Here is a 15,849-nt window from a genome sequence, read left to right on the forward strand (position 1 = left end):
CAGCTAGGAGGAGCCGGGGATCGAACTAGCAACCTTCTGGTTGCCAGCCAACCCGCTTTACCTCCTAAGCCTCATGTCGCCCCCACCATAGCGTCATCGTACACGAGGCTCTTGATCCACCATGTATATCAGATAGCATTCATGGCGACCCTATCGTTGCTTCAGGGTACATTATGCTAGCTCTCAGCCCTAAGCATACTCACACGCTAGCAATGCAAACCAAGCTAACCCAGTAAGCCTGTTTCTGGGGGTGCCACCATAACACTATCGACTCTCATGCTGCGGCCTAGCAAGGCATAGCAAGCTAGTGGATTGTCACTTGGCCACAGGGCCGTTTCTAGCTGTTTGGGGGCCATATGCAAGATACTATTTGGGGGCCCCTATGTTTTCAAATTCTATGCAGCCGCATAGTCCACATATAGCAAGAAACCTGCTCTGCGTGGCCCTATCGATGGTACATAATGCTAGCTCTTAGCCCGAAGCATGCTCATGCCCTAGCCATGCTAACCCAGTAGGCCTGTTTCTGGGGGTGCCACCATTTCATCGTAGCACATAACGCTTTCGACTCTCGACGCTGTGGCCTAGCAACGCATAACAAGCTAGGGGATTGTCACATGGCACTATCATTGCATCACAGCTCACAGATCGCAGCTAACCGCGCGGTGACTGTTGACCCTGGCGGCCCGCATTCTATGCCCACAGGTATCCCCCCCCCCCCCCCCCCCCTCCCCCCCCCAACATTGCACCGTAGCACATACCTCTAACTCTCACCGGCTCCTGTAAATGACTGTGGCATCTGCCGGAGTTAAAAACGCTGTGAGCAAATGAGGGGTGATGAAACAGCTGGCAAGCAGCATGGCGGTGGAGAGCGATAGGTTGGCGGCAGATGCTGTTGCGTCGAGGGTAGGGGGGGGGTGGGGGGGGGGGGGGGGGGGGGAGAGAGGAATCGTCTGCCATTTCCTACTGTACGACGAAACAGCCCACCGATCTCTGTTTGCATCACATGAATTGCATCCCGGTGTTTGCCCTCTAGAGGCACCTAGCGAGGGAGGGAGAGAGAGGGAGAGAGAGGGCGAGAGAGAGGAGAAGGGAAAGAGAGAGGGGAAGTTTGGTCTTCCCGCAGAGAGAGAATCCTCAACTCTCAAACAAAAAGCCATTCAATGCTCAAGGCGTTTCTCCGGGGTTCTCCTCCGCTCACGATTAGGATATCTCTCACAGTACGCGCTTACACAATCCATCCTACATATGGTACTCAAAACCCCGGCCAACGTGATCTACAGCGGCCGTAATCCCCCGACACGTGCCCGACGAGTCGACTCCCGACGCGAAACGTTTCTCGTCCCCGAGACATCAAACTCAATCAACTGTCGCCTCTCCTCCCCCTCCCCCCCCCCCCAGAGCCTGCTGTCGTGCGTGGCCTTCGGCTACGGCTGCGAGAACCTCTCCAAGTACGAGGAGCAGGGCCTGGGCATCCAGTGGTCCAACATAGCCCAGAGCCCGGAGGAGGGCACGCGCTACAGCTTCCTGGTGTCCATCGTCATGATGCTGCTGGACGCGCTGCTGTACTGGAGCATCACCTGCTACATCGAGAATGTCTTCCCAGGTAACCGCCGGTCGTATGGTTCTGTTCAACACGCCGTCGTCTGACGAGTCAGGACGGTGAACGATCGAAGCGTGTGAATAATATTGGAGAAGATACTAATATAGATACTTTTGACGTTTACGTTTATGTTTAGCAAACGCTTTTATCCAAAGCGGCAAGGAGGGTCCGCAAGGACGTAACGGGTCTCTAAACCCCCTTGCATTGCGTCGACGTAGAACCATAACTAAGCCTTTACACGTACGAGTACATTTGTCAGAAGAAGGAGAAACAGTATATCGCTGTCGGTACAGTAAGGATGTTCATAGAACCAAGTGCAAAGCACTAACAATTGCTATGTTAACCCCTTCCCCGTATACAATAAGATAGCGAGGAAAAGATGCTACATTCCCCCAAATAGGGGGTAAGGGGGGAGGCTGTGCAGAGACTCGGTGAACTCTAGTGCTGCATAACCTTGTTTATAAAAACTAGTTGTCAGAGTATGAGAAGTAAGAGTGGAAGTCTTTGTTATTTTTATGTAATTACATTTAATGTATGATCATCAATTAATTTTTTTAATTTTATATAATTAAGCAATCACTGATGTTGTTGTCGGTCTGACGGGATCGGAGGCCGACGTTAATAAGTACCACGCAGTCCGCAATCCAAGCAAAGTCGGGCTCTTAATAACGTATTCCAATCCGACGATAATTAATACAATCATCGGAGGACCTCTCCGCCAGGCCGGGCCCCTCTCTGAGCAGGGGCCCCTCGTCCTCCACGTTATTACCATCATCGTGACTGTTGTTCTAATTAAACCTTGTATATGACACTGTGTGTGTGTGTGTGTGTGTGTGTACCCTCTTTAATCGCAGGCCAGTACGGGATCCCCAAGCCGTGGTACTTCCTGGTCACCAGGTCTTATTGGTGTGGGACCGCCGCCACGGCGAGCGCAGTACACCCGGATCTGATCACCGACCCCGGGGTCCACAACGGTAGCGACCGGCCTCGCGGCTGCTCTCTCTGTGTTCTCTCATTCCCCTTTTCCACCAACAAGGTTCCAGTGCTGGCTCGGTGCCAGTGCCTCGAACCGGTTCTTGGCTTTGCCACATAAATAATCCTGGCTCCGGGCCAGACAAACAGGTTTCCAACTCAGCACCAACCGGTGACGTCTAGTACTGGGTTAGCGTTCATTGTAGCGGAGTCATTTTAACGTGTTAATTTTAACGCCCTGACACGCTCATTCTACAAAAAAAGAAATAAGAATTTCCAGAAACAAGAACCAGTGACGTCTAGAACTGGGTTCGCGTAATTTTTACGCGTTAGTTATAACGTCCTGGCGCGTTGCTAGGACAACGGGGTCGTACGCTCTGACGCATTGACGCTTTGGCTCTACTCTAGCTCTGCTCGTCTGTGGAACATCCAGCTGGTTCTTGGGTGTGTTGGTGTGTAGAACCAGCACTGAACCAGCACAAGCACCAGCCCACCACCAGTACCGGGTTTGCGTTGGTGGAAAGGGGGTGTTATTGTCTTCGTCTGCTGGTTGATAAGCGACCAACCGCCGAATCAGGGTACCAAAAGAAACCCCTGCCAACTGCCAATGGCGGCCATGTTTGACTGGCATTTGGAGAGAATACCCCGAACTGAGAATAAACTGTGAAACACGTGTGTTTTTATCACTGAATTCTCCACGGGTCATCGTTTGTCAGAGCGGGGGGGGGGGGGGGGGGGGGATACAGAGCTCCTAATTAGTTAGCGGTAGCGTTAATATGTCAGGTGGGGGCGGCGGCGGCGGCGCTGCAAACCGACGCTAACACCTTATTGGCTGCGGCGGGCCGATAGCAGGCGAGGTGAGGCATAATGGGAGAGAGGTGTCACCGGGAGAGTTTCTAATGAACACGGGGCCAGCGGGCTGGGGGAGGGCTGGTTACTCCCAGGATTGTGTGGTTGTATTGTTAACAATGTGGGTAGTGACAGTTTTAATGTCACTTTATGATCCCGCAACATTTATTCCCGCTAATAAAAAAAGTACATGCTGTCGTGTATTTGTTTTTTCGATTTTAAATAAGGTATACGGTTTAATACGGCCCACTTATGCTTTATGTTTATAAGTCGAAGACAAACGAAAAGGGATGGGAAAACTGTCATTTTTATGAATTAAAGAATGCGCAGTTAAAATACAGAATTTATGATCTGTAATTACGAGGAGGATTAATTCAATTATATTTGCGAGTGTAACAACATGATCATTTTAATTAAAAACTTCTCAGTCTCAATGTAACCTCCAACTCTTTCATTAGGCAGTCTGGGATTTAAGAGACAGCATTCAAAACATCCATCAGTATAAGGGAACTCATGTTGTATGTGTCCTTGAAAAGTTTAAAAAGTATTTAATAAATAATAAACTAGCCAACAGTTGGATGAAGCACATGCCCATGTTTCCCACTAGATTGTGAGTATTTTCACCCTTATAATGTTCATGTTTACACTGCCAAATAGAACACACATACATAATTTATGTTGAGGTGATGAGGATACTCAAAAAGTATCTTCGAAGGGGGTACACTAGTAGAAAAGGTTTGAGAACCACCAATACCTATGGTATTATTCAGCCTTTCACTAGCAGAGGAGGTTCTGTGTATGAAAGAGTATGTTTCCTTACGTTCCCTTGTTCTCTGAAGGTTACCTTGAGAAGCCCCCCCCAGACATGAAGGCCGGGGTCTCCATTCAGAACCTTGTGAAGATCTACAAGACGGGGAAGAAGCTGGCAGTGGACGGCCTCAGCGTGGACTTCTACGAGAACCAAATCACGTCGTTCCTGGGTCACAACGGAGCGGGGAAAACCACCACCATGCAAGTAGCGCGGGATTGCGTATTACTCGCCAGTCCTCTGTTTGATTGTTTGTTCTGTGTGTTCTCCCTTCGGTTGTCTGTCTTTCTTTTGTCTGCCTCAGTTTACTTCCATTTTTTTACTGAGTACTCTGTTTGGATGCTGAAACGGCTGGAAAATAACCATCTGTTTCATTAAAAAATGGGTTTGGATCATGCATTGTAAGCGCTGAACAACCAGTATTTCACGGCCGTTAGGTTTTCCAAAGCACCGCTCAGTGTTTCACTGAGATGTGTTTTATATGACATGATGGACTTCAGAAAAACCCTGCATGCGATACTTGAAGACTTTATTCAAGGTAATATTTCTTAACATGAAACATACTTTGTTAACTCGTTATACTCCGAAGGATCAACTTTGTAAGTAGTCGTTGTCACTCTGGTCTCCAAAGAATGGAAACATTTATTTATAACGATTATTTGCTGCAGCTGGGGTCTTCATTAACGACCACGCATATTGGCGATCTTTTTATGGGACTTCCTCCTCTATACTCCCGCCCCACCATAGGTCCATCCTGACCGGACTGTTCCCGCCCACCTCAGGCACCGCCCTCATCCACGGCCTGGATATCCACACAGACATGGACGCCATCCGCAAGCACCTGGGCATGTGTCCGCAACACAACGTCCTGTTCAACGAGTGAGCCCTCTACGTTTACCCCTCATTTATCCATAATTGGTGGGAAAAAATTCCCACATTAATATTTTGTGTTTGGTGCGCCCAGTGGCCCAGTAGCATAAAAATGCAAAAAATAAATCATTCAAATTACATATATATTTTGTGTTGCGCTTCGCTATTATATTCACAAAAATACACATCGTGCTGCAAATCCGAGTGTCGTGGGGCGGGGGGGGGGTTTGGGGGGGCCTGCCTCGGAGTCACATCTGGTCTCCGCCGGGCCAGGAGTGTCGTTAAAAGTCGTCGCACTTGAAGGGGGACCCGTCCCCCTGCATATAAAGGGCCCCCGAAATAAACATGGAGAGCCCAATCATAACGCATAAAGACAGACACACGGACGCAGAGACAACGCCCTCCCCGTCGCCTCGTTAGGGCCACACCGGACAGAGGGACAACGCCCTCCCCGTCGCCTCGTTAGGGCCACACCGGACGGAGGGACAACGCCCTCCCCGTCACCTCGTTAGGGCCACGCCGGACGGAGGGACAACGCCCTCCCCGTCACCTCGTTAGGGCCACACCGGACGAAGAGACAACGCCCTCCCCGTCACCTCGTTAGGGCCACACCGGACGGAGGGACAACGCCCTCCCCGTCACCTCGTTAGGGCCACGCCGGACGGAGGGACAACGCCCTCCCCGTCGCCTCGTTAGGGCCACACCGGACGGAGGGACAACGCCCTCCCGGATCTCCTCGTTAGGGCCACGCTGGCTCTTGATTGGTCGCCCAATCAATCTCCAATCTCCAATCAATGCGGCCTCGTGTTCTCCACCGGTGTGCTGAACAGCGGAGGAAACCAGAGAAAAAGGGGGCAGGGAAGGGCATCTGTTCAGGTAATCAGCGGGCGTTTTTCAAGCGTGCAATCCATATTCACCGCGCCACCGGTGTTTCCTGCCGCCTTCCCCCCCCCCCGTTTATTTATTTATTTTTCCGTGTTTTCCCTCCCGTTTTCCATCTCTCCTTCCCACGTCCGACGCGCTGATTAGCTCCACCCCGACGCGCTTCGTCCCGGCCGCGTAATAACGGGGCCGGGGCACCTTCGGCAGATTACTCTCATTAATATTTATCCCGGTACAGAGCGCCCTCGTCTGTATTAAGTGGGGGGGTGGGGGGGGGGTCGGTGGGGGGGAGTCGGTGGGCTGAAATATTCATGCGCACATGGAGACATTTCAATCCATTCGATTTCCCACGGCACTGCAGCCGGGCTGAATGGGGGGAGGCTAATTCAAGTGAAAACCATTTCCAATCTTTTAAAGTTCAAATGCCCACCCCCTCCCACATTTATATTCTCCCACGTTCATCGTGACAGTTTGGGATGTCGGATTTCCAGGTTTTTTTTCCTGGGAGGGTGCGGATATTTGAGTGAACTCTTGAGGGGGAAGGGGGGTGGGAGAGATGTATGAATGAATTAGGAAAAAGGTTGTGGTCATGGAGGTCTGGTGTTGGCCCACGGCAAGACCAGTGGTCCTGGTGAGGGTCCGGCTGAGTGAGGGTTTAGGGCTGACAAAGGCTCTCTCTCTCTCTCTCTCTGTCTCTGCCTCTGTCTCGCTCACTCTGTCTTTCTCTCTCTCTCTCTCTCGCTCTCTGTTTCGCTCACTCTCTCTCTCTCTCTCTCTGTCTCTGCCTCTGTCTCGCTCACTCTGTCTTTCTCTCTCTCTCTCTCGCGCTCTCTGTTTCGCTCACTCTCTCTCTCTCTCTCTCTCTCTCTCTCTCTCTGTCTCTGTCTCTCTCTCTCTCTCTCTCTCTCTCTCTCTCTCTCTCTCAGCCTGACGGTGGAGGAGCACATCTACTTCTACGGCCGGCTGAAGGGTCTGAGTCGGGCGCAGGTTGCCGCGGAGATGGACCAGATGATCGACGACGTGGGCCTGCCGCACAAACGCAAGGACCTGTCTAAGAACCTGTCAGGTCTGACACACACACACACGCACACACGCACACACACAGACAAGCAGGCTCAAGTACACACATGCACACACCATGGTGTCTGTGCACACACACAAACAGACACAGGCACACTCATGCACGCACGCAAGTCCACACACACACACACACACACACACACACACACACACACACACACACACACACACACACACACACACAAGCGTGACTGTTGCAAGCATATTGCCCCAATATCACAGGGGAAATATTAAATTGTATTCAATATGAAACGGACGTGACAAATTTGCTCACCTGCCTGCCTGTCTGCGTGGGTGTATGCTTGTGTGTGTGTACGGTTGCGTGTGTGTGTGTGCTTGCGTGTGTGTGTGTGTGTGTGTGTGTGCGCGTGTGCACGCTCTCGAATGGCACACACTGTCTCGGAATGTCAGGAGGACGTAATTCACTGTCTGTGGGGGCCTCCAGCGGGGGGGCCCCGCCCCGCCTGATGAATCACCCTCCGTCACGGGTTGCTTATGAAGGGGGGGGGGGGCGGATGGGACGGACGCACTGAAATATGGCGTCCAAGTTTAATCTGCGCTGACATTTCCGCCATATTAGCGCGACGTCGGTCGCATTCTGAGCAGCAGAAGCAGCAGCAGTCGTAGCGCTGGGCTGACCGATGGCTGCTGCAGGTGAGAGGGGGGCTGAAGGTATTTATAGGCCCTGGCGTCAGGCATTGTGTCCATGCAGAGTGCATCGGTAACTTATTAACCGAAAACACATGTTCAGTCCACTTGTACAAGGGATTTACTGTATATGTGTGTGTGTGTGTGTGTGTGTGTGTGTGTGTGTGTGTGTGTGTGTGTGTGTGTGTGTGGGTTCCGTCTGTCTGTGTGTCTGTGTGTGGGTTTATGTTTGTGTGTTCCGTCTGTCAATATGTGTTTGTTCGTGCGCGTCTGTGTGTGCGTTTGCATGTGTCTGTGTGTGTTCCATCTGTCCGCGTGTCTGTCTGTGCGTTTGTGTCTGTGTGTGTGTGTGTGTATTCCGTCTGTCCGTGTGTCTGTGTGTGTGGCGTTTATGTGTGTGTTCCGTCTGTCTGTGTGTCTGCGTTTGTATGTGTGTGTGTGTTCCATCTGTCCCTATGTCTGTGTTTCCAGTTTATTTATCCGTCTGTCTGCATCCGTCCAACCATCCATCCCTCCATCGCTCGCCGAAAAAGAAGACGAGGATGTGTTTTGCTCACCGATTTCCTGCAATCAGTCTCCATAGGACACGACGACAGCCCCCGACACACCCCTGTAACACCTCTATCTGCCCCCCCACTACCCCCCCCCCCCCCCCCCCCCCCCCCCCCCACCCCCCACCGCACCCCCCCAGGAGGGATGCAGAGGAAGCTGTCGGTAGCCATCGCCTTCGTCGGCGGCTCCAAAGTCGTGATCCTGGACGAGCCCACGGCGGGGGTGGACCCGTACGCCCGCCGCGGGATCTGGGAGCTGCTGCTGAAGTACAAGCAAGGTACGGTCACCAGGGGGGTGGGGGAGAACGCTCTGCCTGGAGGGGGACCCATTGTCCTCTGGTCTCCCGCCGTTGAACGGCCCTTTGATGAAAATTGGGAGTTTGCAAAGAGCTGATGGGATCAGAGGATCACTTTCTTTATAACCAATGACCTATGTTTAATTGGGATTTTATTCCAGATTTTTCTTTGATAAACGATAGAAGCTTTACAAAATGTTGTTATTAAAAGGTTTCATTAGACCTTCATTACCTATCTGACACTTTTTTTTAAATTTTTTTATTTGAAACATCTTAAATTAGTTTGGCCGACCCTCGTCGTCCTCCGATCTCGTTAAACAGCCGTTTGACGATGATGGGGCCTTTACAAAGAGCTGATGGGATCGGAGGACCACTTTTCATCGTTCACGACTGCACAAAAAGAATGGATGAATTCAAGCATTAAAATCATCAAACTTTTGTCATAAACAAGCCGCAAAATCAAATCGACAAAGAGAAAAAGAAGAGAAAAACAGGTGAAAAGTTCGGAAACGGCAAACGTCTCATTAGTCACCGGTTCTTTGAGTCGTGTTTTCATCGTAACTTTTGGGCCCTCTTTCACTTTATTTTGCGCCGATGCGGCTGTAAACAAGACTCTTGACGTTCTAATAACAGTCACCCAGCAGATGTCTAAATGTTTAATGTGCATTGAGCAGCTTTCCGCCCTCCCGTTGTCATTAGCCCGCCGCGCTCTCTAATCAAGGCTTTCCACGGCGATGGGAAGATTCGTCTTTTGTAATGAGGACACCCACACACTAGGCCGCCTCAAAGCCCTTTCATACGGGCTCGCCTTCAACGCCACGCCATTTATTTTTGCTTTGAACCGAATCAAATAGATGATTATTTTTGCCGGGGAATTATGAGGTCGGTCTTCACGGAGGTGTGCTGGTGGGAATTGAATGGAGGAGGAGGAGGAGATTAAAACTTTGGTCGTTTTGTAGTCTGGTGAGTTTGATCGCTTTTTAAGCGAAAGAATTGGTTTTGCTATCATCGTGTCTGAATGTAATGCGATTCTCAACGATGCCACATCGGACACCTCAATGTTTAGGTTGAAATGATTGGAAAATTGGAAGCAAACGGAACAAAGCATGAAAGACCTGTGAAGGAAATACCTATATTTACCTTTATATTGGCAGGCAGCGAATGCAAATACAATCAATGACAATATTGTTGACCCAATCGGGGGATTCACGGAATTCAAACAGTCTGTATCAATCAAGTGTGTCACAATGGCCCAGTGATGGTAGCAACTGCCCACACTTACAGCTCACAGATAAAACGCCTTCAGGCCGGTCACAGACTAGCTTCTTCTCTAAAACATTTAAGCGATTACTTCTCAAGGTGCTTGACCTCATCAGAAACGGCATCGGGGCGGCATTCAGTCACACGGCCGGAGGCCTCTTCTCTGGCGGGAACAGTTTAAATGTTTCTTATGGAAATGAAGCATGATAACCCCACGTTTAAATACAAGGCTTTGCGAGACAGTGTCAATATTATTCATGCTGTCGGCGTGGCGCTATGAAGGGTTTAAAAGGAGAGCCAAACACCAACAGCGTTTGGATTAGACGACTCCATCTAGAGGCTACGCGTGGTATTGCATGCATGGTAAACCAAATGTGCCTTTCTAACCAGTGGCTGCTCAAAGCGCTTTAAAATTATTCCCTAACATTCATACACACATTCACACACTGACAGCGGCGTCAACCATGCAAGGCGGCAGCCAGCTCGTCGGGAGCAGTCAGGGTGAGGGCGTCTCGCTCAGGGACACCTCGACACTCGGAGGAGGAGCTTGGAGGAGCCGGGGATCGAACTAGCAACCTTCAGGTTACAAGTCAACCTGCTCTACCTCCTGAGCCACTGCCGCCTCATGCGTCCTTATTGTGGGTTGCCCGCTGATGATGTGTGGATGCAGCACACCTTGTTGCTTATGGGAGCTGGAGTCAAGGGCAGAATTAAGAAAACCTTTTGGGGGATATAAAAGTGTGGGCTTGATTGGTAAAGAGGTGTAAATGGTAATCATAGCAACGGCTAACATCTTTGTTTAACCGATTAGGCTACTCATTGAGGTGTTTACCATCAAAACAGCCGCATTCAATGGGAATTGAAAGGAAAACTGATTTTCCTGACTGTTATTCATTTCCTGAAGATGACCGAGCATCAGTTATAATTGGGGTTTTTAACCTTTTTTTGAGAAAATAGAAGCTTTATGAAATATAACTATCTGACAAATATCTAATTTGAATACTTTTTAAATAACTTTGTATGCACTATTTTGTTAACAAATAATAAATAACTAAAGATTTTAAATTGCCTACCCTTTCGTTTGGTCATTAAACCATAATTTAAAGCATTCTTTCTGTTAATTGTTTCGCACTGCACTCAACATCATTAATCTGTCATTCTTTGTCGCCTTTTTTCAAATTCAGTGGACATTTCATCACAAAGCTTGGCAACATAATTCCCATCGACGCTTGACAACCACCGTCAAACAACTGCCAAAACTGCCCATCCACCACTGCTGCCGCTGCATGTTTCAATTTCTCAACGTCTCCCAATCGGACCAAAAAATAGCTGCCAAGACACGCTGCCAATTTACCTGAATCTCTCTCATCTCAATTTCCCTTCATTCCGCATTGCCCCCAGAACACAAAATAAATCACGACGCCTTTGCGGGCTGTTCCCCTTCCAAGTTGACACACGCCGGCTTCTTCCTGGCACAGGCGCGGCGCCGTGTGTTTTTTATTTACTCCTGCTCTGGGAAAAAGAAAAAAAAGAACACAAGGACTACGAATCCCAGGGAAAATCATTGGCTGGGTTTGAGCTAAGCATATAAAACGAGCCTACTCTGCCAAATCAAACCTCTGGCAAGCCGCACAGTTCAAAGTCAAACTTTCTTTTATCTTTTCTCTTTTCTCTCTCCCCTCGCTCTTGTGCTCTCGCTCTCCGAGGGAAGGAGTAGGAAGGACAATAATATATATATATACTGTATATATATATATATATATATATATACGTACACAATTTTAACAATGGCCTCTCTTGGGTTCCCCGTGGGCTTTTAAAAACATGCGTAGCGTCAGGCGTTGACCGTGACACGCTACCTAAGTATGGATGTTATTCCCATGGTCTCCTACCATGTTCTGTTTCCTTGTTGCTCCTCGTGTTAATTACTGCTAGCCGAAGCTACGTGACATAACAGGGCCCCGGCTGTGTTTGTGTTAGTTCTCGCATGATTCCGTCCCACTCGGTATGGTATGTTAATTGGATTCGAAGACAACAAAACAAAATGGGATTTCTGTGGCGCACACAAAAAAATAACACCAAAAGAAAGGCGTTTTGGAGCTGAACTTGAATTGTGTGTGTGTGTGTGTGTGTGTATGCATGCCTTTGTGTGTGTGCGTGTGTGCCTGTGTGTGTGTGTACCTGCCTGCCTGCGTGCGTGCATGCGTATGTGTGTGTGTGTGTGTGTGTGTGTGTGTGTGTGCACGAGGGTGTGTGCGTGCGTGCGTGTGTGTGTGTGTGTGTGCCTGCCTGCGTGCATGCGTATGTGTGTGTGTGTGTGCACGAGGGTGTGTGTGCGTGCCTGTGTGCGCGTGCATGCCTGTGTGCGCGTGCATGCTTGTGTGTACGTGCATGCCTGTGTGCGCGTGCGTGCCTGTGCGCGCGTGCATGCTTGTGTGTACGTGCATGCCTGTGTGCGCGTGCGCGCCTGTGTGTGTGTGTGCGTGCGTGCCTGTGTGTGTGTGTGTGTGTGCTTGCATCGGGTTGTTGTGATGCCGGTGTCTATGAGGATCCGCCTCGGCACTTGAGTGAGGCGGTGGAGTCGGACTTTGAGGAGATAAACGATCACCACGCCGAGGCAGGTTGTGTGACGCCGGCCGGCGCCGGAACAATTTGGCGGCGCGGCGTTCCTTTCTCCACCGCCGGGCCCCCTCGCCCGTCACATGACAGCCCCTCTCAGAAACAAACAGGGCCGCTTAGCGCTCCTGGTTTGTGTTCCTGTAGTCGCTGTTCTGCTGTTAGTCTGCATCCACGCTCAATGTCACCGCCGCTGACACCCGACACACACACACACACATGGCAGGTACCGACTGCACCGTTTAATTCTGCTGTTTCACCTTTATCCCTCTCTCTCTCTATCTATCTATCTATCTATCTATCTCGCTCTCTGCCTCCCCCCTCTCTCCCTCCCCTTCCCTCATCCCCCACTGTCTCCCTGTTTTCCTCTCTCTCTCTCTCTCTCTCTCTCTCTCTCTCTCTCTCTCTCTCTCCCCACCCCTTCCTCCACCCAGGCCGCACCATCATCCTGTCCACGCACCACATGGACGAGGCGGACATCCTGGGCGACCGCATCGCCATCATCTCCCACGGCAAGATGCGCTGCAGCGGCTCCTCCCTGTTCCTGAAGAAGGTGTTCGGGCGGGGCTACTACCTGACGCTGGTGCGCGGCGGGAACCAGCACGTGGCCGCGCAGCGCGGGCAACGGCCGCACGCCACCGAGGTCAGTGGTCCGCGCGGTGCATGCTAACGTGCATGTGGGTCGGGGCTAGCTAGCAGGCAGTAGCAAGCGGGTTTGCTGGTAACCGGAAGGTCGCTGGTTCGATCCCCGGCTCCCCCTAGCTAGCTAGAGTGTGGAGGTGGTGTCCCCTGAGCGAGACGCCCTCGCCCTGACTGCTCCTGACGAGCTGGCTGTCGCCCTGCGCGGTGGACTCATAGTGTGAACGCGTGTATGAGCCGTTGTGAGTCGCTGTTGATGAAAGCGTCTGCTGAAAGCCCTAAATGTAAATGTGTTTTTATCCAGCCTGAATACAGGGAGAAAGGGTAGCCTAGTAGTTCGACGGGGTTTGATTGCCTGCTGAAAGGTTCTGTGTTTGATCCCTGAGGTCCACGGTCTCATGTAGGGCGTCGTCGAGCTAGTTGAGCTCCTAGCTACTCCTTAATGACATGAATCTAACGGCAATCCTCTGGTGGAAAAGCTTCTAATGATGTACTCAATAGCACAAAGGGCTGCACATGCACTCGTTTTGATAAGAGTAGCGTTCCAGGAGTTGCCCTGTGTCGCCCTAACAAACATGCCCAGTTTGGTGCTCCTCTGCAGGCAGAGATATTCTGCATCACGGGGCGTTCTGGCGGTTAAAGAACTCATGAGCATGTTGGAGTTTGCGAGCGGCGCCGCGCAAAATATGTTCGCCTCGCCGGTCTCTAAATCCTTGGCTGTGTGGAATAGTTTATTTTATTTTTTATCCCCCGTAAAAGACAGGATTTATCCAAATCGTAAACTATCAGAGTTAACAGCTGTGTGTGTGGGTGTGTGTGTGAGTGTGTGTGTGTGTGCGCGGGATATGACAGAGGTTTAACCGTTGCTTTCTGATTTGCCTCTGAAGGAAGCTTGAAGGAAGCTTGACGTAAGTTGACGATATTCCGACGTTGTTGATTGGCTCACTCTCAGACGTCTGACGTCTGCTCGCTACAAAGTGGCAGTTGACTTTGAACAGGCCTTGAGGTTTGGCGGGGCTATAGACGAGGACTCTGCGCACTCTTTAAAACACAAAAAAACGTACAATTGTTTTGACTGCACTTATGTATTATGTCGAAAGCGAATGACATTTTTTCACCATTCCTTTGTTTTTAAGTCACGCAAAGAATCCCATTTGTGAAACACTGAGTAATTGTATCCCCAAACATCAAAATGATTGATCTACATAATAACTTGTAGCAGAGGCAGATCTACCGCTTGATACAGAGATAGTAATAATAGCTAGATTGCGGCTGCATTGCAGCTCATAACCTTTCGGTAGCCCATTATTGAACATGGCTTCCTCTGTAATGATCCGTGTGCAGGCCGCCCCAGCCTGGGCATTGACACACACCTACGTGTTGGATGAGACTAATTGTTGCGATGGGGGGGGTGGTGATTCTCAATCTTACTAGCCAAGGTTTGCTGCACACGCGTAGCTTTCAGTCAATGGCAGCAGTCACCGTTCGTCTAGGATTATTTTTGGTGTAATAACTATTGAAATGTTGAATGAAGTAAAGACGGAAAAGGTTTAAAGCACATACTTTTTAGGGAATGAAAACCCCAATCCCGGTACGGCACACCTTTGTCTGAGACTCCCTAAAAGTCTGGAGTCATTCAATTCCCGTTCAGCGAGCTTTAAGCGAAAAAGTAGCGCCGCAGTTTCACAACACAGATACAACAGAACTCAAACGATAATGCAAACTTAAGAACAGCCGGAAGCCCCTTTTCTTCCGCGCCCCGAGTGCAATGTAAGTTCCCTTTTGTTGAAACACCCGACGCTAACCGCCGCACCCAAACGGCAAGACTCAGTCGAGCGAGAAGCCAGCGAAACTTAAATCCGTCTCCGTGTGTACGAGGCTTAAAGCAAAGGCAAATCTAAAGGTTGTGCTGGAACACGGCACAGGAACACCAGCGTAATAAAGAATTATTCTAATCTGGTGTGACCCTGGTTGCCGTCCGCAGGAGAAAGAGTCCCGATCCGGGCGCAGCAGTCCTGACGACGGCATCGGGAGCCAGACCTGGATCAACGACGCCGATCCATCAGGTAAAGAACCGACACGAGACGCGTTTGGTTCTGAACCACCGGTTCTTTGTCGTGTGTCATGCTGTGTCTCGTGCACAGGGCTTTCTTCACCGCTCTGTCCATGAAGACACAAAAACCTCACGTCGAATATGTCAAATGAAAAAGAATTGCGGTACTCGCACGTGTGTCTTATCAACAACCTGACATCACCCCAGGTACGTTCATACCAGCAAGTATGTTGGCTAGGCTACGGAGGCAGAAAGCCTAAAGGCTCAGGTATGGTTCCCTGTCAAAGCAACGCAATGACCCCAGGAAATTGTTTAGTAGTAGCATCCTTGAAACTAGCCTCAACAATACCATTCAGTCTGCTTATTCACTGCTATTTACTGTTATAAGTACTCACTAAAGTATATATATAGTGTGTCATTGTGCAAATGAAAGGCTTCTTATGAATGCACTTGCCTTACCCGTACAGGTAAAAAAAATCCTGTTTATATAGCAAAAAAATAATAAAATAGATCACATAACCATTAAAATTACATGGCAAAGGGTATTTCCCGACGTGGGTGGAAAAAAACATATGATCACAAATCATAAATCATATCATCCTTCTTTCAAAACCAACAATTCAGATGATTAATTTTGCCTCCAGCTTCCATACTTGAATGTGGTCTGCTGCTTTGAACTTTACACAAGAATATATATATATATATATATATATATATATATATAT

General features: G+C 49.7%; 1 protein-coding gene across 1 annotated transcript; it reads left to right on the forward strand.

The window, feature by feature from the left end:
* Positions 1-855: 855 nt before the first annotated feature.
* On the forward strand, positions 856-15,137 carry LOC311376761 (phospholipid-transporting ATPase ABCA1-like; the record flags this gene model as incomplete). Its single annotated transcript, XM_084491237.1, has 9 exons — positions 856-903; positions 1,399-1,603; positions 2,455-2,574; positions 4,261-4,432; positions 4,977-5,108; positions 6,908-7,047; positions 8,401-8,538; positions 12,867-13,075; positions 15,056-15,137. Coding segments are annotated over 9 exons (1,246 nt in total), but the record flags the coding sequence as incomplete, so codon positions are not given.
* Between the last annotated feature and the right edge of the window lie 712 nt (positions 15,138-15,849).

The sequence above is a fragment of the Micromesistius poutassou genome (genome assembly GCF_964030765.1).
Source record: "Micromesistius poutassou genome assembly, contig: SCAFFOLD_5268, whole genome shotgun sequence".
Taxonomy (NCBI): Eukaryota; Metazoa; Chordata; class Actinopteri; order Gadiformes; family Gadidae; genus Micromesistius; species Micromesistius poutassou.